At 43.9% G+C, this 27,927-nt stretch overlaps 1 protein-coding gene across 1 annotated transcript in view; it reads left to right on the forward strand.

The window, feature by feature from the left end:
- Nucleotides 1-27,927, forward strand: part of LOC144769637 (alpha-tectorin-like) — a 355,087-nt gene that overhangs the window by 82,166 nt on the left and 244,994 nt on the right. The window contains exons 4-6 of the mRNA XM_078653811.1: nucleotides 17,093-17,660; nucleotides 20,844-21,430; nucleotides 25,946-26,504. Of these exons, the coding sequence (XP_078509937.1) occupies nucleotides 17,093-17,660; nucleotides 20,844-21,430; nucleotides 25,946-26,504 (1,714 nt within the window). The remainder of the gene's footprint in view (nucleotides 1-17,092; nucleotides 17,661-20,843; nucleotides 21,431-25,945; nucleotides 26,505-27,927) is intronic.

The raw sequence follows: 27,927 nt of genomic DNA on the forward strand, positions 1-27,927 counted from the left end.
TCAAAGTGGGAAAGGGATTCTTTCTTGATTGCCTGAGAAAAGGAGGACTCCTCCAAGTAGGCAAATGTGTCACACTGCACGTAATAGTACACATGATAGGTGTCATTTTTCTTTTTAAGGGATCCCCACTTAGAAGGACAAATCCACAAACGGCAAAAACCTTGTTGGCAATCTGCAGCTTGTTATTGAAGATGAAGATTAATACAGAAGTTAACAGCACAGCACCAAACGTCTCTATACAGGAAAGAGAAAAGAGTCATGTGAGGATACCTAAAAGTAGATACAGAAAAAGTTCAATTGCAGGAAGCAATAATTAGATATAACATTTTTGCATGTGAGGGAAGAGCATGATGAAAAATATGAGAACAAAGTGTAGCGAAGAAACCGTCACTTGAAAATGCTTCCTTACTGTGGATGAGTGATCTCCAAATAAGCATGGACCTTCAGCTCCAAAGCCTCTCCTCTACCACCAGCATCTGAGGTGTCATTTCTAATGAGATAGACTATTTCATATAGCTAGGTACCACATATGTCAGTATATGAGGCATTCTCTCTTCTTAGTCTGATTTTTCACTCAGTACGATGTTTTTGCCACCGTAATCATTTGAGTTGAATGCTTCTTCAGAGTGGCCGAGCCAGTGGAAATGTCTTTCCTGCCAAGGCATGTCTCTTTTATTCACGTGCTTCCAGCTTGGGATGGTGTCAACAAAGGGTGTCTCTCATAGAGATTACTGCTTCTGCCCTCTCTGTCTCTTGCATTTTTTTCAGGAGATGTTTGCTCATTCCTAACCCATAAAAGTGATCTGTACTTGCTAGGCGTCCTTTCAGATTCTAAGGGACATTTCAAAGTCTGCTTTCTATGCCTTGCTTCTCATCCTTAGTGACCAGTCTACAAACATCTCCCTCAGCCACAGACTGTTCAAAGAGGACAAAGTTGCCAGATTCACTTTACTTAAAGGAAAACAGGGTACACATCATCCAACTCGGATCTACCAAAGAAATTATCCAACCAGAAATGAGGGAAAACAAACAAAATGCTAATTAAATGAAAAAAACTTTTGGTATTTAAATCTAACTTCATGGTTGCTAGGCACTGCTGCTCCCAGGTTCAGTAGCCCTAATGAGGAAGCAGGGTAATACACTGCGGAAGGAGCCTCTCACCACTGCAACAGTCTAGTTTCTAGTTATAGAATGGCTCATTCTCATAGATTTACCTGTACATCACCCATGGCTGCAATGGCATGAACAACAGGCTACACAACAAAAGGTAAGTTAAGAGAGGCAGTACCAAAACAACATTTGAATCAATAGCAACTTAGTAAAATCGTCAAAAAATGTCTCAAAAGGAAAAGTATTCTAAGTATTCTATGTTTCAAATAAAGTCAGTTTAAATAGCTTTATTCGATTCTTATGATATATAAAAAGTACAATAAAAAACATTTATGAAGAATGAACAAATTCCAATATACCAGCAAGACTCAATCAATTTTAAAATCATCCCAACCTTCATCAGCACGATTTATGCATTTTATTGATTCTGAAAGACACCCACAATAAATATACAATTTGGGTTCCATTTCACAGTTCATAGTGTTTATCGATTGAGAGTGCTATTCTGATAAAACTAAGCACTGCGCTACAAATTGCATTCGTAGATAATGATCTCAGATGATCAAAGCCACCCATATAAGAAAAAGGCCAAATCGCTTTCAGTAAGGGCTTTATAAAGCGTGCTCTAGGGACTGCATACAATGAACAAAACAACAGAAAAGTGCATTCTGCTCTGTTTGGCCAGGTTATTGCATGGGCAGGGGGTTTGTCTCTCACACCAGCCAACCTGTTTCGGATAGCCCACTAAAAAGTGCAATGTGCTAAGTCTTAATCTAGTCATCAGAAAACACGATTGTACGTGCAGGGTAAAAGACAGGTAAAATTGCTGATGACTTAGCATCCCACCATCCAACATTCCCCAAACCTGGTTAGACATACTTATTTCAATACGATATGCATTTTCAATAACCATTTTCTAGTTGCTAAGAATGATTTCTGGGTTATTATAATATTCTTCTAGGCCAATCTTACAGAAGTGTTCTTAACATATGATAGCCCAGGGAGTGACATTGCATTATCCAAGTTCATACAATCCCTAAGTATACTCCTAGAAAACATTGGGTCTTCTGAGGACCAGATTTTCCCCCATAGGATGAGTAGGCCAATATTTATCCTGTCTTGCCCATATTCCAGGTCCACCTCAGAATGGCAAAATAATGTTGGTGAGCTACTAGGAATCATTAATAATCTTTTTAACACCTTGAATGCTACAGCAATTCCTGCTCGGTGCTGAATGCTTCAGATTTACATTGTTCATGACGAGCTCAGCTCGTCATAAGCACACGACCAGTGTACTGCATGACGAGCTGAGCTCGTCATGAGCAGGGAAGGGGTTAAAATGTATTCTCTAAAATCTGAATCTGGTAGCTCTTATGATAACCCCATACTCCAGCCCCAAAGATAGCTACAGATAAACATTTTGATTTATATAAAGTTATCATCTCTGCTACCGGCTTGTGTCCCAATTTGCAAGCAAAGCAGAAAAGCCCCTCTATTAATCTGCTAGCCTGTTGGGCCCTTACCATAACAAGTTCATCCCAGTTCAATTTATTGTTAAAAACATTACTTAAGTAATTAAAACTGGGCACCTTCTCGATAATTTTTCCCTTCACCATGAATTTCATGGTTTTAGTTTTCTTTGGGCCGCAGACCATGACAAACGATTTGCTAAAATTTACTTTGAGGTCCAGGGCTAACATAAAATCAGTGAAGGCGATCGGGGCTTTTTGTAGGCTATTGGCCCTAGATTAGTGAGCCAGGTTGATTCCTCCCACTTAAGGGCTGCACACCAACCCACAAATGGAATTGATATACAACATCGGCCACAAGGGCTAAGATCTAGGCAAGATCAGATTGCATATACCTCAAGAAACAATCAAATAGTTAAGCCTACGGGAGGCGCTAGAGGGCGCCAGGCAAGATGGCCGCACTTCTGTGAGGCTCCGCCGGACCGAGTAAATATCCTTCATTTATACTGCAAATCCTGCCTTTGCCACACACAAAATTGAAAACTATGTGTGTCTGATACCACGCGACAACGTTGGAAGCTGTTTTGGCCGTCGTGTTCCCCTCTGGCTGCCCGTATTGGTGTCTGGTGCCTCGTGGAGACGGGGGCCGGCCTGCGGCGACTAACGGCTGCTTGCTGATCCCTAGATCTGGCGGTTGAGGAGCGTCCTGCGGTGTGTGGTGCGGCGCTTGGGAGTAGCGGAGGCGAGAGAAAGCGACTTGGAGGCAAGCCGAGGCGCTCTGACCTGTATCAGCGAGGGACGGCAGACTCTGGCTCCTGCGATCGCCTTTGCAGGTAGCGGTGAGTGGGGCGGCGGCCTGGGAAAGTCCGGGGCTGCGGAGGCGGCGCTAGGCCGTACTGGGCTGCGCTGTGCGAACTGCGGCCGGCGGGGGTGTGGAGCGGATCGGGAGGGCTGCTAAGTAGCAACAACGTGGAGGTGGCCCCGTACTCCCTGTCATCATTGTGTGCAGGAGCTGTGGCGAGCTTGGCTGACTGTCTGGGGCCTGAAGACCGGAGCTGGTGCTTTGCGGTGCGACTGATCTGGGGCCCACCTTTGAATTGTATTGGTTGCTGATGGCGAAGCCCACGTGGCACTGAGGCTCGATTACCTTGTGAACTGACTCTGCCTGAGCCATTGTTTTTGACATCTGCGCGGGCCTGGTGCACGAGATTACTGCGGGCGCCTGCTTGAGGTGGCTGGGACATTTGCAACCTGACTATCGTTGGGCGGGCCTAGGCGTAGCGACATTGGTGATAGCGGTGTGGTGGTAACATGGGCAGGCCGGAGAGGAATCAGCCCAAGATCACCTTTGAGGCTAAGAAAACGGCGATGTCTTCATCGCAGGCACCCTCAGACACTGAGTCACCAGGGGCATCAGGGTGGACGCCGACTTTGGAGGCTACACTGGTGGCTATGCAAAGGACATTGCAATCTATTGAAGGCACTATGAAAGCAGTCAACCATAGGCTTGATCACATGGCCACGCAATTCGACAGACAAAATGAGCGGATGGGTGAGGTCGAGCAGAGGGTATCTGCCACAGAGGATGGGCTCACCACGTTGACCACCTAGGTTTTCAATATGGAGAGGGTGTTGGCGGTTATACAAGCCAAGAATGAGGGGTTGGAAGGGCGGTCCCGGCGCAACAACCTCCGCGTCACGGGCCTGCCGGAGTCCACCAATGTGGGCAAAATTGAAGACTACATGGAGAGGTTGCTGGTTGAAATATTTGGGGCTGAGCATCTGTCTCGGGTGTTCATAGTAGAACGTGCACATCGCTCATTGGCAAAACGACCACCGGCTGGAGCACCGCGGCGCCCCATAATTGCCCGCATTCTCAATTATAAAGACAGGGATGTAATTTTGCGCCTAGCACGGGAAAAGGGCACCATAGAGCACCAAGGCAATAAACTGTTATTTTTTCCTGACTTCACGATGGCAGTGCAAACGGCGTGGAAAGAATTTAATGCGGTGAAGCAACTTCTCCGAGCGGAAGAAATACCATACGCCATGCTATATCCGGCTCGTCTGCGGATTGGGGCACCTGCTGAAAACAAAATCTTCACTTCTCCAAAGGCGGCTATGGATTATGCTAAAAAGCAAAAAAAACGTAAGCGTGACAACACTGTGGCGCAGGATAGGGAGGAAGAGCTGCACGACGAAATAGCATGAGTGGTTGTTCTTCTCAATCATCTCAGGAAACCTCGCTTAAATTGACTGGGGTGCTACTACACATTGCTGTGTCACTCTTATCTCTGGAGGTTCTGCAATACATGACTTTTGGGTTGCTGGGTGGTGGATGTATGTAGCTTTACGATCTTCAGTGGTGATTATACACAAACTAGCCGCTGTTACGTGAAAAAAAGCGCTGGTTGAGTTTCTATTTTGAGTGCATATTGCTGGCTTTCTAATTTCACTATCACGGACACAAGTTGAGCATTTTGGAGAGGTATGACCTTATGACCAGATACTTGCTAGGAATCACCGCTAGTCACACAGTTGTTATGTAACATTTGGTGTGCAGTGGCTATGTATGGGTCAATGTTTGGACTACAGACTCTCAGTCTGAGCTGGCAGGGACTGCTGTGGGAAGAGACATGCTACTTGTGAGGCAGGGGTGGGCTGTTCATCTGAAAGACTCGGTCCTATCCCGTTCATTCCATTAACGGGAGCTGAGCGTCTCTACGCCCCCACATATGGGAGAACCCCACTATATGTTTGACGTTGGGTTGCGGGTAGGGAGCTTGGGGAGGTGGGGACGGCTTTGGCAGGTTGGGGGAGCTGAAGTGGGTGGGGGGAGGGCAGGGGTCATTCATAGATACCAAGTTTGGGTCATTTGTTCAGCTGGCGTCAGCCGGGAGTCGGGGGGTCTGGAAGGTGGACATGAAATTTGCAGGATGGGGTAGGGCAATAACTATACGCTGTTGCCTACAGACGGGTATTTGATCTGCTGTCTCATATTTCGCAGCTGGTACGTGTGGGTAAGCTCGCATTATATACTACAAGATTGCGTGAAGGGTGGGCCCTATGGATGACGGGGGCAAGATTAATTGGATTACATGGAATGTGAGGGGACTGAATCGCCCACAAAAGACGAGACAGGTACTGGCCTTTTTAAACAGACATGGAGTGCAGGTGGTCTTCCTTCAGGAGACACACCTTAAAGGGCGGGCGGCGGAGACAGTGGCTAGGTAATGGGCGGGTACTAGATTAGCGTCGAACTATTCCTCATATGCACGTGGGGTAATGATCCTAATTTTAAAAAATGTGCCATTTGTTTCATTACACGAGGTCGTTGACAAAGAAGGTAGATATATTATTTTACATGGGAAATTGTGTGGTATGCTGGTCACGATGATTAATGTCTACGGTCCAAATATTGATGACCCTGAATTTTATGTCAACCTATGGAACAAGGTGTATGCTTTGCCACCCTCTGCAATAGTATGTGGTGGGGATCTGAATGTGACATTGGATGCGGCATTGGACAGGAAAGATGATCGACCCCACACACACAGGAAAGCGGCTGATGCGGTGAGAGATGGAATGACTGGGCTGGGATTGGTGGATGTGTGGAGATTGGGACATTCGGGAGTGAGAGAAGGTACTTGTTACACGTCTGCACACGACACATGGTCGTGGCTGGACTATTGGTTGGTGACACGGGATGTTAGCGGTTGGGTGATGAAAATTAGCAATTTACCTCGAACGCTGTCGGATCACGCTCCGGTGTATATGGAAGTGTGGTTGCCGACGCATGCACCCGCTCTCTTCACGTGGCGTCTACCGACTGGTGTTTTACAGGACCAAGTGATGCGTGAGGAGCTGCGTGCAGTTGTTGAAGAATTTTTTGACAAAAATGTTGGCTCTGTTGATACCATGGGAACGGTATGGGAAGCCTTTAAGGTGACGGTACGAGGAGCGTGTATAGAAATGCAGGCGGGGGTGCTCAGGTCGCTGAGGGATTCCATGGACAAGCTAGAGCGTGAATTGTTGTGCCTTGAGCAACAACAGGAGCAACAGCCGGCTGACTCTCTACTGGCTAACATACGAATGAAAGTCACCGAATATAACGACTTAGCAGAGCAGGAGGTTAAGTTTCTGTCCAAACGCAACAGGGCAAGATATTATGGTGAGGGAGGGCGTCCGGGCCGCGGATTGGCGGACAGAATTAAGGAGCCATGGGCTAGGCACTGTAATGTACAGGAGATTAGGGATGGTGCGGCCACCGTGACAAGTGCGAAAGGCGTACTGGATTGCTTTGTGCAATACTACGAGCAGATGTATGAATATAGGGAGATGGCAGGGGAGGATGAAATAGCGCAGTATCTAGAAGACATTGCATTGGTCTGGCTTTCGAGGGGACAACAAGATTTCTTAATGCAGCACATTACGGAGGGGGAGTTTCGGGACGCCATCGCTGCTCTGCCGAACGGTAAGGCTGCTGGAACTGATGGCTTGCCATCTGAATTTTATAAGGAATATGTCGATTTACTACTACCTCGTTTGGCGCTCGTCCTGGAAGAAGCCGAAGAGCAGGGTCAATTACCAGCAACGATGAGGGAGGCATTGCTGGTGGCTCTGCCTAAACCGGGCAAACCACTGAATTGTTGTGAGTCATATCGGCCGCTGTCCTTGATGAACACGGACGTTAAGATTATTGCCAAGGTGTTGGCGACACGACTGCGCCTTGTATTGCCGAATATGGTGCTACCGGACCAGTCCGGTTTTGTACCTCTTTGCTCCACGAAACACAATTTGAGAGCGCTCTTTGCGGTTTTACATCTTCTTAAGCCAGAACTTGCTGCGGTAGCGGTGCTTCTAGATGCTGCGAAAGCGTTTGACTCCGTTGCCTGGCGATATATGATCACAATATTGCATCGCATGGGAGTACCGTTCTTCTTCACGTCCTTGATCACTTTGCTATACACAAATCCGATGGCGAGGGTGCGGGTTAACGGGCATGTGTCGGCACCATTTGTTGTGAAGAGGGGAACTAGTCAGGGTTGCCCCCTATCACCCTTACTGTTCGCTATACTGATGGAGCCACTGGCATGCATTTTGAGGCAAAGATATGCAGACACAGCTTTACGTTTCCCTCTCAGATCCCTGGCTGTGTCGATGTACGCCGACGATATGGTTTTGTATGTGAGGGAGCCTGCTAAAAATTTGGAAGGAATACTTCGGGAATTTATTAGGTTTGGGCGATTCTCAGGCCTGTCCATTAATTGGGATACATCCATATTGTTGCCTCCTACGGATGCCACGCAGCCATTCCCATTGGAATTCCCACTGGCATGGGCATCGGAACCTGTTCGTTACCTGGGCATTTGGATGCACAGGGACTCCCAAGAGATGATTAGAGCTAACTATGGAGTGGCTATTTCAAAATTGGAAGATCAGGTGACCCGCTGGATTAGGTTGCCACTCACATTTGCTGATAGGGTTTCGCTGATCAAAATGGTGGTCCTTCCTAAATTTTTGTATTATTTTGTTAATGTGCCTATTGCCCAGACGTCTCATTTTTTTGCGCAGCTACAATCCCTGTTAATTACGTTAGCCTGAGCAGGGAAGAAGCCACGTGTGAAATGGGACGTACTCACTAAGCCTTATGAGCTGGGAGGCTATGCTGTGCCGGACATGCGACTATATTATCTATGCGCTCAGGCTCATTTTGCTATTTACTGGCTTTCGGCACCACCGTTCACGCCGCACGTAGCGCTGAAAGCGAGCGCAGTTATCCCGCTGCCCCTAAAGGCGATGATCGTGAAACAGCATTCGGTGTTTGACAGGGGGGATGTGGACACGGTACAGTGTACATCTAAGGCCTGGGGGAACTTAGGCAAGCGTTCGAATAGACTACCGCTATATGCCCCGGGTATGCCATTGCTGTATCATGCAGATATATCGGTTTCGAGTGAAATGGGAGCTTTACAATTCTTGCAGGACGCCGGGATACGCACTATGGGAGATGTCTTCCCGAGTGCTCAGTTTCTACCGTTGCAGAACGTATTGGAAAAAGTGTCTAATACAACGATGGCCACATTCATTTATGTCAGGCTGCGAGCTGCGATACGCACTCTATATCCCACTTTCCCGGCTGAACCGCCTGTGTTGGGGGCCTTACAGTTGCTGTATACAGCGACCGATCGGGTGAAATTAATCTCGTGATTGTACCGTGTATCACAGGAGGATGAGGGAGGAGGCGGTGTGGTTGCTAAAGCAAGATGGGATGCGTGTTTACCTGAACCATTGACAGATGATGAATGGTCTGAGTGCTGTTCTGCGACTGGTGATTTTGCAGCTAATGGGAATTTTCGTCTCATCCACTATAAGTTCTTACACCAATGGTATTACACGCCTGTACAATTGGTTAAGTATGGTCTCCGAGAATCGTCTGGTTGTGCAAGGTGCGGATTGGAATGTGCTGACTTTATCCACCTGACCTGGGGATGTGTGCGTGTACAGGCGTTCTGGGTGGCTGTAATGATGGCGCTATCTGAATTGACGTCAATTGCAATTGCTACTGACCCGCGCTTATGTTTGCTGGGGATGGCCTCTGGAATACCAACTAGACTGAGACGATTGGTAGTGTTGACGCTGCAGATTGCTAAGCGCAGAGTGGCTGTTTGTTGGGGAGAGAGACGAGCGCCACTTGTCAATGAATGGTTGCAGGACATGGCATATTGTCGAGATCAGCTGACTTGTAATTATGAAGAGCTGATGATCACGTCCGCGTGATGTCTGGGGTCCTTACACTGCATACATGTTGTCTAAGCTGGATGATAATTGAAGTGTATTACACTGTATGGATCTGTAGGCTGGAAAGATTTCTGGGCGGTTTGCTTGTCCGGATGCCCGCTGCTGAGTTGTGAGACTGATACAGGGTTCATCTCCTTATCATTCAGGTATCCATTATAGGGTTGGCATTTGTAATTCCTTGACCCACCTTCGGATTTATGTGATACGTCTTTTTACATAGGAGAACTCTTCCGCAGGCTGTATAGTTTATCCAATACCTTGACTAATGCTGTGATGACACCTTTAGGCCTTGCACGACTTCTGTCTTTTTGTGTTATTTCACTGCTGCATTGTTGACTGATGGCCTGATTGGATCTCTGGATTATTGGGGAGGGGGGATGTTGAAGTACTTAGTTGTTTCGGTTGTATGCCTAAAATAAGACTGATTGTCACCTGTATGATGGAAATGCCAGACATCGGTTCCTACTGTTGACTTGTTGTAACGTCGCACCGTTGGTATCTACCATTAATTCTGCCAAGTGGATTGATGTATGGACTTGAAATTGCTTTGCGGCCGGCCCATGCTACGGGTTGTAGGCCAAATGCTGTGTTCTGATAATAAGGTACAATAAAGGTCTTTAAAAAAAAAAAAATGTTAAGCCTAGTAATATTTCAGTAGAAGGACCCGAAACATAAGAGCCCCAAATAGCCAATCTTGTGGTCAAAGATCTCCTAGTCCCTCATGCTCTAACTTACATTTACCCCAGAAGCAACCCATATATTGTGGTGTTGACCAATGTTCCAACATTAGCACCTGGATATATGGAGCACTGATCAACCTTGAGGAATAAATCCCTTCTCTTCCTGAGTGCCAGAACAGGCATCAGCAATAGGTCTTTATTTGCAGAATTTAAAATGGCCTGCCTTATAGGATAGGTGGGGAAATTTAATAAATCATTATAGGGAGATTGTATTGTTTGACCTTTAGATCTCCAAGCTTAGTTAGGACCATAATAAATAGAGTGGAGAATTGCTTCGAAAGTATGGAGGGGATGTCTGTCCTGCCTTTGGGATTTTTCTACCAACCATTAAGAGCTAGCTGGCATACTGTTGAAGAGGGTAGACTTGTAGGAGCACAACTACACTTTCCTCCTCCTCCCTAGTTTCGTCCCAAGCCGCTGTGAGGCTTTGGGTGATCTTGCAAACATAGACTGACTAACCACAGCAAGGAATAATCCAGGGGAAATTTTTATTTCAGTCACTGTTTCAGAGACTGGTATAAAGGAATCAGGTTGTATAGCGGCTCTATCACCTATAAACTGTCATGATACCAGTTCATACTTTCACCAGCACCTGCACACTGAGAACGCAGGTGACATAAGGGTGGATTCTAATACTGAAATAGATGATTTCATTGTTAATAATATTGCTGCCAAAGTGCCTTTGGCTGAGAGACCTAATGACAATGGTATTGTTTATGAAGTACCTGGTGTTCAGAATATCACTATGCGACCATTTAGGTTTATATCATGGAATATTGCAGGCATTTCCTCAAAATTAACTCATGTGGCCTGGTTGCAATACATGAAGACTTTTGATATTATCTGTCTCCAAGAAACCTGGAGTCGGTTTGATGTCACTATTGATGGATATTATGCATTAAATAACCACGCAAACCCATCACCAGCAGGGAGGGCTAAGGGAGGTTTAGTTACTTTTATTTCACTTATGTATGATTTGATTAGGACAGAGAGCATAATAGAGTACCACTGGTACCAGCTTATTTTATTTTTTAACTTAACTGATGTTACAATTTTAATAATTAATTGGTACTACAATATTTTTGACCCAAATATTAATGAGGTCATCAATACACTCAAAGAGGAGATCGATAATGTGGACACGAATCATCAACCTTTGTGTTAAATCTGGGTGGGGGTTTCAATTGCACCATTTGTCCATATAGCTCACTCAAAGTGTGTGGGGTAGCTGACATAGAAAACCAATTTGTGTTGCATTTCAAACATACACCACAGGGTGACGCACTGAATACCATCATCTTGGTAAATGATCTTTGTATGATGAATACCGTGGTTAGTAATCCCTCTGTGCAGATTCCAATCTATACGGGGGAGGTAGTGCGAGTACAATTGAGTTTATGCTAATGCCCAGTAAACACACATGGTTTGTAGATAGCTTTGCTGTTGAACCACACCCTGCTAGCGATCATAATCCTCTTACCCTATCCACGTATGTCACAGCACAGAAAGTCAGAGGGGATGAATGCCCATTAAAGCACACCAATAATCAAGGGGTAAGGCTGAAATGGAGTTCAGTAGACTCAAAGCAGTTTGAGGAGACCTTTCTTAAAGAAAATCAAAGTAATTGTATGACCTGCTTAACCTTTGATTCCCCCTCAGACATGGAACTACAGTCTTTTGAATCAATCTGTGCAAATGTGGCCAAAAACTTAAATAAGCTAATTATGAAGCGGGATCCACCTGAAATTAGGTGGTTTAACGCTGAGTGTTCCAAGGCGCAAAGAGATCTCAGGAAAGCCCTGCAGTGGTTGCTCGGAGTATGGTCCAGGTACTGATAGTGAGAGCGTTTTAAAAAAAAGTTGTTAATTCCAGGAAAAACAAATTAAGAAGAACAGCCTAGGAGGACCTAGAGAGAGCCAGCTACCTTAAGGACTCTAAGAGTTTTTGGGAGGTTATAAATCGTCCGCTCTTCAATAATGATGCTAGGAGCATGGATTCAACCATAACAGGTGAAGTTCGGGAAGCCCATTTTCTAAAAATGTTTAACCCACGGGGCATACCAATACAAGAACAAAGGGATGAGACAGTTATTAATTTAGAATCTGCTAATGAACTAAGCCTATCCCTTTCCCTAAGTGAGGTCGAAGATGCGATAGATAAGGGCATATCTCTAAAAGCGTCAGGACCAGATGGGGTTCCCTTAGATTTACTTAAAAGTAATCTTCAACTATGGGCACCTCTGCTACTTAATGTTTTTAAAGTGGTAATAGTTGGCCACATCCCATCATCATGGAAGGAAGCAGTGGTAGTACCAATTTTTCAAAGAAAGTCATAATAATTAAAATTGGATGAGATGCTTCAAAGTTGTAATATTTAAGTATGTGTTACAAAGTTTGCTTCAACTCTAGTTCAGTATAAAGATTAATATAATTTGCGGTGCATTATCCACAGGTGGACAATGGAATACACTCCACATCAGAGTCCATTCTGAGCTTACACAAGAATCTTTTATGAGTCTACACAATAGAGTTGTTTTTGAATTTGTAATCACAGTTCCCTCTGAAGATATATATATTAGTGTCATAATATATGCTCCGCATCAGAGTTCTTTCAGGGTCTACACATCAGAGTCCTTTCTGAGCTTACACAGGAATCTTTTCTGAGTCTACACAACAGAGTTTTTTTTTAATTTGTAATCACAGTTCCCTCTGAATATATAATGTATGCTCTGTATCAGAGTTCTTCCTGAGTTCTTCCTGAGTCTACACATCAGAGTTCTTTCTGTCTGTCTTTCTGTCTAAATATCAGTTCTGTAGTTGAGCCTCCACATAAGTCTTTTCTGAGCTTACGAAAGAGTCTTTTTGAGTCCACACACCATTCATCTCTGAATTTGTACATCAGAGTACGTTATCAGTCTACATATCACAGTTCTTTCTGAGTCTATTCATTAATATCATATTTGAGCCTCAACATCGAGTGCTTTCTGAGTCTAAACATAAGGACCTATACATCAATGTTCTTTCCGAGCTTACACAATAGAGTCTTTTCTGAGTCTAAACAAACAATATAAATCTTTCCTAGCTTACACAACAGCGTATTTTCAGAACTTACACATCAGAGTCCTTTCTGTATCTATGTTAGTGCCATAACGTATCCTCCACATAACAGCTCTGTCTGATTCTACTCATTAACTTCACATTTGAGCCGCAGCATCAGCGTTTTTTCTGAGTCTAAACATCATTGTAATATCTGAGCCTAGACAATAAAGTTATTTTTTAGCTTACACTATAGAATCTTTCCAAGTCTAATCAAATGAGTTGTTTCGTAGCTTATACAACAGAGTACTTTCAGAGCTCACAGATCAGATCCCTTTCTGAGTCTAAACATCAGTGTCATTTCGGGGCCCCATGTCAGAGTCTTTTCTGAGTCTACACATCAGAGCTCTTTCTGAGTGTCTACATCAGTGTCTTCTCTGTGCCTACACATCGGAGCTCTTTCTGAGTCTCTACAATATTGTCTTCTCTGTGCTTACAAACTAGAGCTATTTTTGAGTCTCTACATTAATGGCTTCTCTCTGCCGTCTTCGCTGTGTCTACACATCAGAATCCTTTCTGAGCCTCTACATTAGTGTCTTCTCTGTGCCTCCACATAAGAGCTCTTTCTGAGTCTCTACATAAGTGTCTTCTCTGTGCCTAAACATCAGAGCTCTTTCTGAGTCCCTAAATTAGTGTCTTCTCTGTGCCGGCACATGGGAGCTCTTTCTGAGTCTCTACATTAGTGTCTTCTCAGACCCTGCACATCAGAGCTCTTTCTGAAGCTCTGCGTTAGTGTCTTCTCTGTGCCTACACATTGGAGCTCTTTGGGAGTCGCTATGTTAGTGTCTTCTCTGTGCTTGGAAACCAGAGCTCTTTTTTAGTCTGTACATTAATGGCTTCTCTCTGCCGTTTTCACTGTGCCTACACATCAGAATCCTTTCTGAGTCTCTACATTAGTGTCTTCTCTGTACCTACACATCAGAATCCTTCCTGAGTCTCTTCATTAGTGTCTTCTCTGTGCCTGTACATCGGAGCTCTTTCTGAGTCTTTATATATATATGTTAGTGTCTTCCTTGTGCCTATGTGGAGAGGTGTGGCTCACTGGTTAGAGCCGGCAGACTTGTAAGCAGAGAACGGCCCGGGACCAGGGTTCAATTCCCGACGCGGCAGGGTCTTGGACCAGGGTCAACGGACTCGATAATTCTCGCCTCAGTGCCTACTCTAACCAGGGAACACACTTGGTAACTCTGGGCATTAAGCTTAGCCCATCTCTACAACGGCCCCCCACAGATGCCGGGGATGCCTGGTTTCACCCTGGAGATACCCAGAAAGGGAGCATCTCACAGGGAACACTAGGACGGGTTCCCCAGCGGTCAACAGCGCCAGGACACTCGGGTAGAGTAACAGTGCGCTTTACAAGTATCCCACATTTATTTACATTTAAACATCGGAGCTCTTTCTGAGTCTCTACATTAGTGTCTTTTCTGTGCCTACAAACCAGAGGTCTTTCCAAGTCTATAATTTAATAGTCACCTCTCTGTGCCTACACATCAGAGCTTTTTCAGAGTCTCTACATTTTTGTCTTCTCTGTGCCTGCAAACCAGAGCTCTTTACAAGTCTCTACTTTAATAGTCACCTCTCTGTGCCTAAACATCGGAGTCCTTTCTGAGTCTACACATCAGAGCTTGTTCTGAGTCTCTACGTTAGTGTCTTCTCTGTGCTTGCACATCAGAGCTCTTTCTGAGTCTCTACATTAGTGTCTTCTCTGTGCTTACACATCAGAGCTCTTTCTGAGTCTCTACATTAGTGTCTTCTCTGTGCTTGCACATCAGAGCTCTTTCTGAGTCTCTGTATTAGTGTCTTCTCTATGTCTTCACATCAGAGCTTTTTCTGAGTCTCTACATTAGTATATTCTCTGTGTATTCACATCAGAGCTCTTTCTGAGTCTCTGTATTAGTGTTGTCTATATGTCTTCACATCAGAGCTTTTTCTGAGTCTCTACATTAGTATATTCTCTGTGTATTCACATCAGAGCTCTTTCTGAGTCTCTACATTAGTGTCTTCTTTGTTTCTACACATCAGAGCTCGTTCCGAGTCTCTACATTAACGTCTTCTCTGTGTCTTAACATCAGAGCTCTTTCTTAGTCTCTACATTAGTGTTTTCTCTATGGCTACACATCAGAGCTCTTTCTGAGGCTGTACATCAGTGGCTTCTCCATGTCGTCACATCAGAGCTCTTTCTGAGTCTCTACATTATGTCTTCTCTGTGTCTTCACATCAGAGCTCTTTCTGAGTCTCTATATTAGTGTCTTCTCTGTGCTTACAAACCAGAGCTATGTTTGAGTCTCTACATTAGTGTCTTCTCTGTGCCTACAAAACAGATTTCTTTCCAAGTCTATACTTTAATAGTCACCTCTCTGTGCCTACACATCAGAGCTCTTTCAGAGTCTCTACATGTGTGTCTTCTCTGTGCCTGCAAACCAGAGCTCTTTACAAGCCTCTACTTTAATAGTGACCTGTCTCTGCCTAAACATCTGAGTCCTTTCAGAGTCTACACATCAGAGCTCGTTCTGAGTCTCTACGTCAGTGTCTTCTCTGTGCTTGCACATCAGAGCTCTTTCTGAGTCTCTACATTAGTGTCTTCTCTGTGCTTGCACATCAGAGCTCTTTCTGAGTCTCTGTATTAGTGTCTTCTCTATGTCTTCACATCAGAGCTTTTTCTGAGTCTCTACATTAATATATTCTCTGTGTATTCACATCAGAGCTCTTTCTGAGTCTCTACATTAACGTCTTCTCTGTGTCTTCACATCAGAGCTCTTTCTGAGTCTCTACATTAGTGTCTTCTCTATGGCTACACATCAGAGGTCTTTCTGAGTCTCTACATTAGTGTCGTCTCTATGTCTTCACATCAGAGCTCTTTCTGAGTCTCTACATTAGTGTCTTCTCTGTGCTTACAATCCAGAGCTATTTTTGACTCTGTACAGAGTTATTCATAAGCCAACACCTCAGTGTCATATTTGATCGCACAAGTCAGTCTTTGCTGAATCTCTGCATCACGGTCATATCTGCAAATACATATTGGCAACCTAGACCGCGTGCACATGAGCATCCTAGTTTAGCCCACACATTAATGGTCTAGCTGACATCAGATATCCATCTCCTAAGCCCACAGATCTGCCTCAAAGCTGAACCCACACATCTGTTTTCTTAACAGGAAAGCACACCAGCAAGGACATACTAAGAGGATCATGGACGAAGAACACAATTACAAAAACAACTAAATTCATGAGTTCGACATCAAGTAAAGATTTGGTTGGGCCAAGCCCAAGGATGTTTATTCACAGCTTCAGTTTGAAATATGCAGTATTATCCTATCCCGGTATCGAGTATATTACATAAGCAAGACTACTACAGATATATGCTTCCCAGGCAAGCTTCATCCTTACGACCATATCAGACACCATACAACACCCAATGTTTGAGCTCAAACACTCAGATAGAAAGTAAACACAGCATGCTAGAGCAGACATGGTCCCTGCATAGCCCACACACACAGTAGTATCGAGCCTGGTTATTAGAGCAGTGTCCATGTTAAGCCCAAACAACAGGACGATAGGTAATTCCACACATTATCCCCAGCAACATCTGACCTAACGTTATACAATATTCTGGATTGATCCAAAATGGAGCAATAATCTGCAAAGTAAAAAAGTAATTGTTTCCTTGTTACCTTTGTTCAGTAGTACAGGACTCTAGCACAAAATACTTTGGTAGACCACAGTGCTGTCATTGCAAAATCAATAATTGCTGTGAGTGGTTCCTAGTGGTGGTACATGAGACATAGGCAGCCTTACAGGAGAGTTTAGGGTATCAGTGGCAATGCTCTGAAGTTGACAAAGAGAGGAAGCATTCTGTTATCTGGTGTGTTCTCTTGCAGGTCAATGGAAGTGCGTCGGACATGCCCATAGTCCTTCTTTCAGGACTGCTCCGGGTCCATCTCATTGGCTCTGCTGTTGTGGTCGAAGCTGCCTTTGGGATTGTGGTGTCCTACGACTGGAATCAGTCTGTCGTAGAGGTGACCGTGCCGGGTGCCTACTCAGGTGTAGTATGTGGACTCTGTGGAGACTTTAATGGCATTCGCGACGATGACTTTAGGGGTCCAAGTGGATCAGTGATGGAGGACGTGGCTCATTTTGTTAAAAGTTGGCAAGTTTCAGCCTACACTGCTATCTGTGCAATGGCAGACCGCGTGCCTGCGTGTGGTATGGAAAATGTGGCTTCCTTCTTCGCGAAGAGGTACTGTGGGGTTATCACTGACCCTGAAGGTCCGTTTACAAGATGTGATGGTGCAAGGGATAATAACACTATCGTCACAGACTGTGTTTACAATATGTGCATCAGTGGTGACAGCAAACAGGCCTTCTGTTCAATGATGCAAAGCTTTGCCCAGCAGTGCCAGAAACAAGGTACCACCATTCAGCACTGGAGAGATCATACAGAGTGTGGTAAGCTTTATGCATCTGCTCACAGCCACAGTATTGTCAATGTGCTGCACCTTCTGTCTGCCATAAATCCTCCACCTCACTTCCTCCACAGCACTCGCTATCCATTCATCCTTTCATACGTACATCCTCTTAACCCATCCTCCACCCAAACTCACCTCTTCCTACTCCCCTGCACTCATCTGCCCATATAACATTCCCTTTGTGAATCCCTCACTGCCCATTTATCCTTCATTCTCCCTTTTTGCAGACATCCCCTACTGCACACATTTGTCTTTCTTTCGTTTCTATGCTCTATCCTCCTGTCTGTCCACACATCACTTTCATTGTAAATCTCTCCATCTACCTATTTCTTTATCATTGTATCTGTTTGTTCCTTTGTATATTCATATATCAATTCATTCTTTATATTTATACATTCATTCATTTCCATTACATACCTATTTCTTCCATCCATCCACCCTTTCATCCATCTACTCATTGAACACTGTTGAGCTGAACCAATCCATCATTTTTCAAAATGTAGACAGCCAGCCATTAATATCGCTCAACCTGACCTCTGTGTCTGGCCTTCCACGTTGCAATCTTCTGTTCCTCTACCTATCCACTGTCCACTCAGACCATTCATCCATCCAAGCAGATACTGGTGCTTCTAGCCATAAGCTCTTCTTTCAGTTCCTCTGCATATCTCTCGATAGCTCCATTCCTTTGTCGCGCTACAAGTTGCCAAGTTACCCTCCTCTATTCATTATTGTTCGCTTCCACCCACTAACCTACGGAAAACATCCTTTACCCTGCAGTCACAACAACAGCCTGCCTTTACAACACAGTCACTACCCTGACTGCAACGTTACCATGTGTTCCTTTAACCTGAAAGTCATTACATCTATAACGTCCAGCGTTATTGCACTAGTGTTGGATTTGTAAGTCCAAAACCTGCCCTTTTGCTACTGTTGCATAGACTGAATTTGGAATAGTAACGACTTGAGTGGTAAAGTAAACCGTGGTAGGGTCGCATTCGGGTACTAGCTGCATTGTAAAGACATGCTGGGTAAATGCACGAGCGGTTCTGTCATACAACCCTTACCTACTGCTATGTCCATCATTAAAGGAGCAGTCTAGTGATTGGGTTTCTGAAACCAAAATCCGGGCCTGGGTTCAGGACTTGTCCGACCAATAATCATGCGATTCTGAGCAAATCATTTCTTCATTCCTTGACCCCAAATTGTAAGTACATATATACATATGTGAGATTGGTGGGACATGCCCCAACCTCAACACATACTCGTTTCTGTCATCACTCAACTGTACCTTTATTCCTTGTGCAACATCTCACATTTAAGGTGTTCATGCTATGATAAAACATCTTCACTGTAAAGCACTGCACAGGTCTTTAAATGTTCCCTATATCAAATACCGAATGAAAAAGGATCATTAATCTATCTACTCATCATCAGCCCAGCCACCCATTCATGCAGACAGTTAGCACTTTAAACAATTAGAGAGACGCCACCACCTGCAGATAGAAGGGGGTGGGAGCATACTGCCTCACATCCGAACACTCAGTTCGGCCCAATGCATCATGGTAAATGCAGTGCATGATAACACTTACTTCAGTAGTAGTCTTTGATATTTCACCCTTGTTGGTGCAGCGTGTGCTGTGTCACTTTATAGACGTGTTTCTGGATTCCATCAGTAGAGAGCAGCAAGTAGGTTTAGGGGTTCTGGAAGTGCTACAGATGTTCGTTATCTGTCCCTCATTTCCCTCTCTGTATATTAGTGCCAGGTCATGGTGATGGCAAGTTATGTTAATATTTAAGGGCCATAGTCTAGCCCCCGCCCTCGTCCCCACCGGCTTACCGCTACTTAGCGCCAGGAAACTGTCCCGGTAACAGAGCGCTTTAGAAATCCATTAAAAAAAATTCAAAAAAACCCCCAAAAAAAAATAGATCACACTTTTTAAAACTAACAGCTTCATTTAGAGTCCTGCAAAGAACAACAAAGTGATGGAAGAACCTAGGACGCATTAAAGTCCGTCAATTTTCACCAACAATGATCATTAATATGTAAATCAGTTTTGTTTTCTACCTGTAGGCAACCCTGGCTGAACTTCCAGACCAGACCCCCCTATACAGGAACTCAGGCAAACAAAGACCTGTTTCAGTCTATAGGGTCTTATCTGTTAAGTGCAGCTTGAATTCTATTTGTAAGTGAGCGGGGGACCTATGTTTGGGATTACAGGTGCTTGAGGTTCAGATTAATGTAAGCATTTCTTCCATCACTCTGTTGTTTGTCTCAATTTAAGGGTGGCCTGTGGCCCATCGGGTCCCCGGTGTCACCATGTTAGCATTAAGGTTGGTATTTATTCTTTTGTTTCTAGGGAAACAAGAAAACATTGTCCCTGATGCGCAGGGAGTTTTGGGTGTCATTGTCAATTTTCATGTCCAATTCGACAATGTCTTGTATGGCAAACCCAGCAGAAAACATCTGCATTGAAAGGCCTGCCATTAATAGTGTGGGTCTTTGGAAGCAGTGGCGGTGTCCGTCGCCATGATGGTGAGTCAGCCACAATCATGGATTCCTGTCCCTCTACCTGTAGCAAGAGTCGATTTAAGGTAGGATTCCCTCCCTACCAAGCCATACATGACATCCAAAATGAGCTCTAACTACATGAATTTCAAACTATTAGTTTTGAACTAAATTTTTTATCAAAGAACATTTAAAACTTTTATGGATGCATCAATTTCTCTCTTTCCATGTACCCATCATTCTGTTTTCCCTCAAACGTTGTGCCTGTCTAAGGCAGTGCCGTTTGTGTATATTAATGTATCCAACATGTATGTGTTAATCTAGGTGTCATTCATTATTCTCTTCACCTGTTCACCATTTAAACATAATCCATAATTCTATTCTACCGGCCATCTACAGTGGTACCCTTCTTTTATCCATTCAGAATTAGTTCCTTCTATACATCATGGTCTTCATCCCTCTATCCTTCATCCATCTATACATTGACCCCTTGCCCCGAGTTCATTGTTCCACAATCCACTCCTTGCCATCCTTATATATCTCTTCACTTGCATCCTCAATTGTCCTCTTTATCTATTGACACCTCATCACACACAGCATCTGTCACCATCATCCCTCATTCTTCACAGCTTATAATTCCACCATTTTGTATTCCAGAAATGACATGTCCAAAAGTAAACACTCACTATGAACTCTGTGGATCTTCATGCCCGGCCACATGCAGCAACCGGTCAATCCCCTCCAGCTGTCCGGTCCCATGCGAAGAAGGATGCCAGTGTGACCACATGTTTGTACTCAATGGCACTGACTGTATCCCTGTGGGGCAGTGTGGCTGCAGCTACAACAACAGGCACTATCTGGCTGGAGAGACCTGGAGAGGCATGGACTGTCTGACCAGCTGTAGATGCAACAAGACTACCGGCATAGCCCAGTGCTCCAGTGCACCGTGTGCCCGAGAGGAAGACTGCGTAGACATTGATGGGGTATTTGAATGTCAAGTACCACCTGAGGGACACTGCCAGGCATCCAAAGGAACCCACTACAGCACCTTTGATGGGACGCAATACAGCATTCAGAGCAACTGCGCTTACATTCTGTCTGAACTGTGCTCGCCTTCAGATTATCTGACAGCCTTCAGCGTGGAAGTCAAGGGCGACAACTGGGTAAATGGAGTTCCAGCCACCACAGTGGTCTCTGTGTGGGCCAAGGGTTACCTGATCACTCTTGAGCGAGGCTCTGTCAAGGTAATACTACTAAGGCATTCATTAACCTAAAACTTTGAAGAGTAATATATAAAATTATAATTGTGTAGCTGCGCTATCAAATAGAGAATGAGAGCAAAGGGATGTATGTAGTTACAACGCATGCTTTTTCCACGCATGCCTTTACAACGCAGGTTTTACAACGCAAATTGTTACAACGACTTGCGTTGGGGGGCACTGGATAGTGAATAGTTTATTTACTATTCCAACTCTAGTCCCCGTGGATAGTAGGGAAGGTTTTGGATAGTAAATTAAACTATTCCCTATCCTACAGCGCCCTACAGCGCAAGTCGTTGTAACGACTTGCGTTGTAATTCCTGCGTTGTAAAGGTAATGCGTGGAAAAAGTTTCGTTGTAAAGGACGTTTACCGAGCAAAGCTTAAGTTGTCTCTAATGTCACTCAGAACACCAAGGTGAAAAACATCCGGGTATTTACTTTTTACCCATCTATAGGCTGCGGGGTTTTAGGTTTAAACCTATAATAACTGATAAAACCCCACTGAAAGAAACATAGCCCTCACTGGTGAAAACATATAAACACTGAAAAAACCCCTGCACAACCACAAACTAAATGCCATTCAAAGAAAGGAAAAAGTAAGTGAAAGAGTCATTTTGTTCTTACTGAAGGGGTCAATAAAATGTAACTTTGTTATACAAGCTAGCAGTAAGAAAGACTGGCTAACATTATTCTGCTTGAGTTTTGTTCTTTAGGATTGCCACTAAAATATTGATTCTTCTTCCTTTTACTTTTTTCAGTTTTATGGCCTTTGGTCTAAAGATGCAGGATTTAGTTTCACGTTTTAAGTTTAGTTTAATTATTTTATAAACTGTAGAGAATCAGGACATATCAAACTCACATTTGATATTTTGGCTGCATTTGATTCTTTTGCTGATAGATAAAATGGCTAGTTTCATAAAAATATTTCCTAATATGTGTCATCACATTTGGCCACAGAGAATGGGTAAAAACCCTTAATACATCGGACCATAGTTTCTAGTGGGTCAGTATTGATAGTATGTGAATTTGCCAACACCTCAGGCTTTAAACATTAAATGCAAGGTATAGTGACAAGTATATATATCACCGAACATCTGGGATAGTGGTGAAAACGTGACACCAGACTTTTGGAAAACATGGAACGCATTGTCACTTGTTATGCTCTGCAAAAAAGGTTCTTTCCAAGTTTTACAAAGATTGGAGTGATATTGTTTGTATTTGTAGTGATTCAGCTACGTATATAAAAAATTTGTGTGATGACCTGTCATAATTGATACCCGAGCTGAAGTGATTACCTGTAGGAGATTCTTGCCACTTGTTAGATGGTATGCTGGAAGCATCTTTACAATCTTCAGAGTTAATGAGGGATGCTATTGACTTTTTAGTCCACTCTGGTGCACTGTCTTCTTATGCTCAGAAACTAAAATGCAAATATTTATCATTTCGTGCTTTATGTGGCATCAAAAAAAGAGTCATCCCAACTGTGCCCCTTACCTGACGGTTCTCAGCCCAAGGGGCTATGAAAGGGCCTTTTCACAGAAGTTTACATGGGAAGGAAAGCGTGAGCACACAGGACCAAAGACTCACTGAAGAAGTATTGTATGGTGTACTACAATAAGATTAATTTGCTAAAATCTCTTTGGACCTCATATACACTATACGTACACTGTCTATAAACCATGTTCTTTCAGTGCAGAAAGCAAGCAATGATAAACGCAAAACGTTCCATAAACACCGGAAAAACACTTTTTCTGTTGTTTTTAGTGGCGTGAAAATATGTAACCACTGATAAAAACTGTTTTTTAAGATATTGAAAACACTGAAAAAACCCCACCAGAATTTACCAAAAATAGAAACTGAAAACAGGACAGCCTACCCATCTATAATTGTATGTAATATATGATGTCACTTAGGACCCTCAACATTCAAGTGTATCATCCTAGAACTCTGGCTTCCTGTGACCAATTCGCACCACCCTCTGTGACTTCCTTCTCTTCTGGAACTGTGCTCTTTGCTCTCCATCGGAGCAGAGAGCCAGCACTGCACTGAACTGACTGGCTCTCAGAAAGTCCTGCAAGAGCAAGCTGAAATTCCTTTATGAGGCAACAACAGTGGGAAACAACCTTTTTTCCCACTGTTGCTACCTGAAAGCAACCACTAATATAAGTTATTACAGTTAAGTTTTGATGTCACTAAAACCTGCAGCGGAGCTTAAATGAAGCAGCTGTTTAAAGCAAAGAAAACAGAAGGTTGTTTTTCTTGCTTCTGCTCCATTTTCAGCTTACAATGACAAGCAAAGAGAACATGTTTGTTTTTTGCAGTCCTTAAAGAAAAGCTAGAATCCTTCTGCATGTTTCTACACATTCCAAGCTAGTGCAGCTTTAAAAAAAACAGGTTGTGTGTTTAATTTTGCACTAGAGGTTTTATTTTTCATTCTTCATGTTAGCAAACATGCTTCCTATTTAATATGAATATGAAAAAGAGCTACGCACCAAGGAGCATATTTATGACCCAGTTTGCTTTGTGTTTTCAACACCCAATGTGGTACATGTGTGATGCATACTGTAATTGAGATTTATTAAGACATGCAAGGCCATTTTGCATAGTCACGAGTGGCTTAATAAATCAGAAGTAAACCAATGCAGCTCAAATCGCTGCGTTGCCTTACTCTGCCCTGGGGAGACGTCCCATGGATGTTGCGTGGCTGTTTCCATGCAACTCCCATCGAATTTGATGCATTCCCAGATTTACCAGAATTGGTAAACCTGGTAATGCGCCAGAAAGATATGACTACCCAGGGGAGGTGTAGCAAGTAGAAATATCTTCTTTCACCTCTTTACTTCCTCTTTCTATGTGTGTTGGATTCTGCAGCACCCATAGAAAGAGGAATATGCCTCAAGGAATTGTTTTTGTGAAGGAAGGAAATTGTTTCTGCTCCAGTTAAGGTGCCCCTTCCTGCACAAAACAATCCTGCATGCAACAGAGGCACCCTTGCACCATGGTGCAAGGGTGGCAGTGTTGGCGCTAGGCTGCCAAAAGTGCACCAGTACAGGGGAAAAAGCAGGAATGTACCGTATTGACTTAAACACCTCATACTCCTGCCCTTTCCCTGTCACCCAGTGCAGCACAGCAAGGTGACTTGCTGCACTGCTGCACTGTCTGGCATTTCTTAAATATGCCCCCATGGTTTTAAGAGGTTTGTGGGAAAGGTCATGGTGTAACCAAGTATTATATGGGATTAAGTACCTCCTGACGTACATAAGGATATTGAAAGTCACCTTAGAGTTCTATAATGTTATAAATGAACTCCGCCTTCGGTCTCGTTCTTCTATATGTGTATGGAACTTCCCGATGACTTGCAATTTAATAGTAATGTATGACAGGTGTACTTCATCCCTTATATTATAGTTTATTCACAAGTGTTAGTACAAAATATAAACATTAGAAAACAGCATTCAATCCTATATATATCATTTCAAAGACACAATTACCTTTGCTATTCCAAGAGTATTCCAAGAGTTAGCAAAACCTTTGTAAATCAGGCCTGCGACTTTTTTGTTTTACCACTAACTTTTCACGGCAGAGACCAGCTATTTGCCCTTGAAATATGTATGCCATTACATCCTGTTTTGATTAAATATGATGAGACTTCCCATTTCACCTTTTCCGTCTACATTATTTGTCAGCCATTCTCCAATTTAACATCTATGAGTCTGGTTCACAAAGATTTTCCCGTGAGTTGGTGTGACATAGTCACACTTACTCATTGGAAGATGTTGTGTGAACCAATTCATATTTGATTTTATCTCATGTGTTTATTGTTGACCAGAAGGAGAGGGTAGTTAATTTAAATGTTTATCAATATCGTTTTAAAGTAGCATCAGTTGCTGTTATTTACATCCCTTGAGTTTTGTGATGGATTTCGATTCCTACAGTGTTTGAATGCTAGGATGATACATCTGAATGTTGAGTAAAAAAGTTTTGATTAGCTGTATATTCCCATCTGGAATTACAAGACCCACAGTCACTCTCAGTGTTCTTTGTGTAACACACTGTAACTTGGAAGGGGGAATTACATGGCTAAACCCTAGGGTACTTTGGATCCGACACTAAAATTGGAGCGATATCCAACTTTTGTATGAGATAAAGTGTAGAGTGATATGGTGTGTTTTGATCTAAGAGCTACTGCAGAAATTGGAACATGAAGAGAAGGCAGAAATTACCACGAAAATAAATACACTGTATCTTATGTTAGTGATGAAAAGAGAAGACATTTGACCAAGGTAACGTTTTTGTATAGCCCAAAAGCAAGCAGGCCAACAACTCTTTTTCAATAGTAGAAGCTAGAAAACAATTCCCAGTGTTTTGTGTACCAAATTCAGGATTCATTGGTTGTCAGTGTAGAGAAGTTGAAAATGCATTTTGGCCAGAAAAGGCCCCATTAAGGACAGCAGTTTCACATGGTTGTCTAATCTGGAATAACCTATTTCTCTAAACAGGTCGATGGTGTGTCTGTGACTCTGCCCATCACCGTGGATGGAGGTGACTTCATAGTTTATAAGAGTGAGATTAACATGATGCTAAAGACCAAGTTTGGCCTGACTGTGATCTACGACACCTTCACTATACTTGTCAACCTGCATTCCAGATACAGAAACAAAACCTGCGGTCTCTGTGGGAACTTCAATCAAGATGCCAGTGATGACTTTGCCACCCAGAATGGCACATTATCCAATGACACTTCTCAGTTTGTCATAGGCTGGAAGGTTGAGGGAGGTTTGTTGTGCAGCGATGGTTGTGACGGAACATGTCCGGTATGCCAGAATGAAGAGCAGTTCAAGTCAGACATCTTCTGCCACATTATCAAAAACCCCAGTGGCCCCTTCTCCCTCTGCCACCAACATATTCACCCCGATGAATACTTCTCCAGATGCCTGAAGGAGCAATGCCTCATGGGAGGGGACAATAGAACACTGTGCCTCTATATCCAGACCTATGCTGCTGCTTGCCAGACTGCCAATGTAACCATCTCCAGTTGGAGGAATGAGTCCTTTTGTGGTAAGAACTGTCAGATTGCTTTTTCTTCTTACCACATAAAACACATTCCCATTGCCAGTTTCACTAAAACCAAAGAGATAGTTTGTCCAAACTCACAAGAATTCTGTATTTCCAGTAGGCAGTGCTTACCTCTTCCCTACCACAGAATTTTGTTTCGCCGATAAAGTAGCACTTCCCTCTACCTTACCCTTCTTTCAAGCTTAGGGGAAAACCTACTACTCTCCCAGGGATAAGTTTTAGTCAGAGCTCACAATTGGCTCCTGTTCTTAAGGCTGAGATTTTACAGGTTGCCTTCGCTATACATTCACCACTTTCACACGGAAAATGTCCTTAAAGATAACACACGACGATGTTACCACTTTGAAATCAGATAATGCACTGTGCGACTACACTTGCCACACAATTCCCACTGCCTACATACCGGGCAACCAACTACCTGCTTCCGGGAAGTCTTTAAATTCTGACTACATACAACATAATACAAACTCAACATTTAGGGGCCCATTAGGATGTCGGGCGGATCGCCACCGCCATGCGGGTGGTGGCGATCCGCCCAACATCCAGGTCCGACCGCCACCCATTTCCCCCCCGCCATATTAGCATGGCGTGGGGACCGCAGCGGATGGAAAGACCGTCCACCGCTTTTGCGACCGGGGCGGAAAAGGTTTAATATGGTGGCGGTGTCTATCAGACACCGCCAGCCATATTACAATAGGCTTAAACAGATGCCTTTCTGTGGCAGCATTGCCACCACGGAAAGGCATGCGGTCTTCACTTCAGGGGCCCTGTCAGGATTGAGAGCAGCGCAAGAACACGCAAGCGCCACTAACCTCACACTGAGGGCCAGCAGAGACGATAGACGATATTCCTTCCGACTCCGCACTACACAAGCCCCAACACTGGAATATACCCACTGTTTCGAGCCTGTACGGTTAGGGGCCGGGAGGTAGATGGACATCAGGGGATAGGTACTTCTAGTGACGGCTGGTCGCTACACCATGAGGTTACTGGTACTGGGACACTGCAGGGAGAGGAGGAGACAGAGAGTAAGAGATTAGTACCTGCAGAGGTAACTACGTGAACCATAAACCCCCCTGTCCGTCAAACACGGACTCACCAGTTTCAACACCCCATGTATCCCAGAAGGAAATCCGGACATGTGCAGGGCACACGAACTAAGAATCACCAAAAGTCTTGAGAAGTTAACATCACTCCTCGATCTAACACTCAGTAGGCAGAATGCGCCTCTATAGTATTACAAAGTACCTGCGCGCTCCTTTACGGCCTCTCCACGAACCGCAATAACTCTTGTGGAACTGTGGAGGTCAAGTACGAAAATAAGTCAGCAACCACTGACAAAGAACCCAGCGCTCCCCATAACGTAAACAAGAAATGGCGGCAGTCCGCTGAAAACGGCAAGAAA

The sequence above is a fragment of the Lissotriton helveticus genome, chromosome 7 (assembly GCF_964261635.1).
Source record: "Lissotriton helveticus chromosome 7, aLisHel1.1, whole genome shotgun sequence".
In the NCBI taxonomy this organism is placed as follows: domain Eukaryota; kingdom Metazoa; phylum Chordata; class Amphibia; order Caudata; family Salamandridae; genus Lissotriton; species Lissotriton helveticus.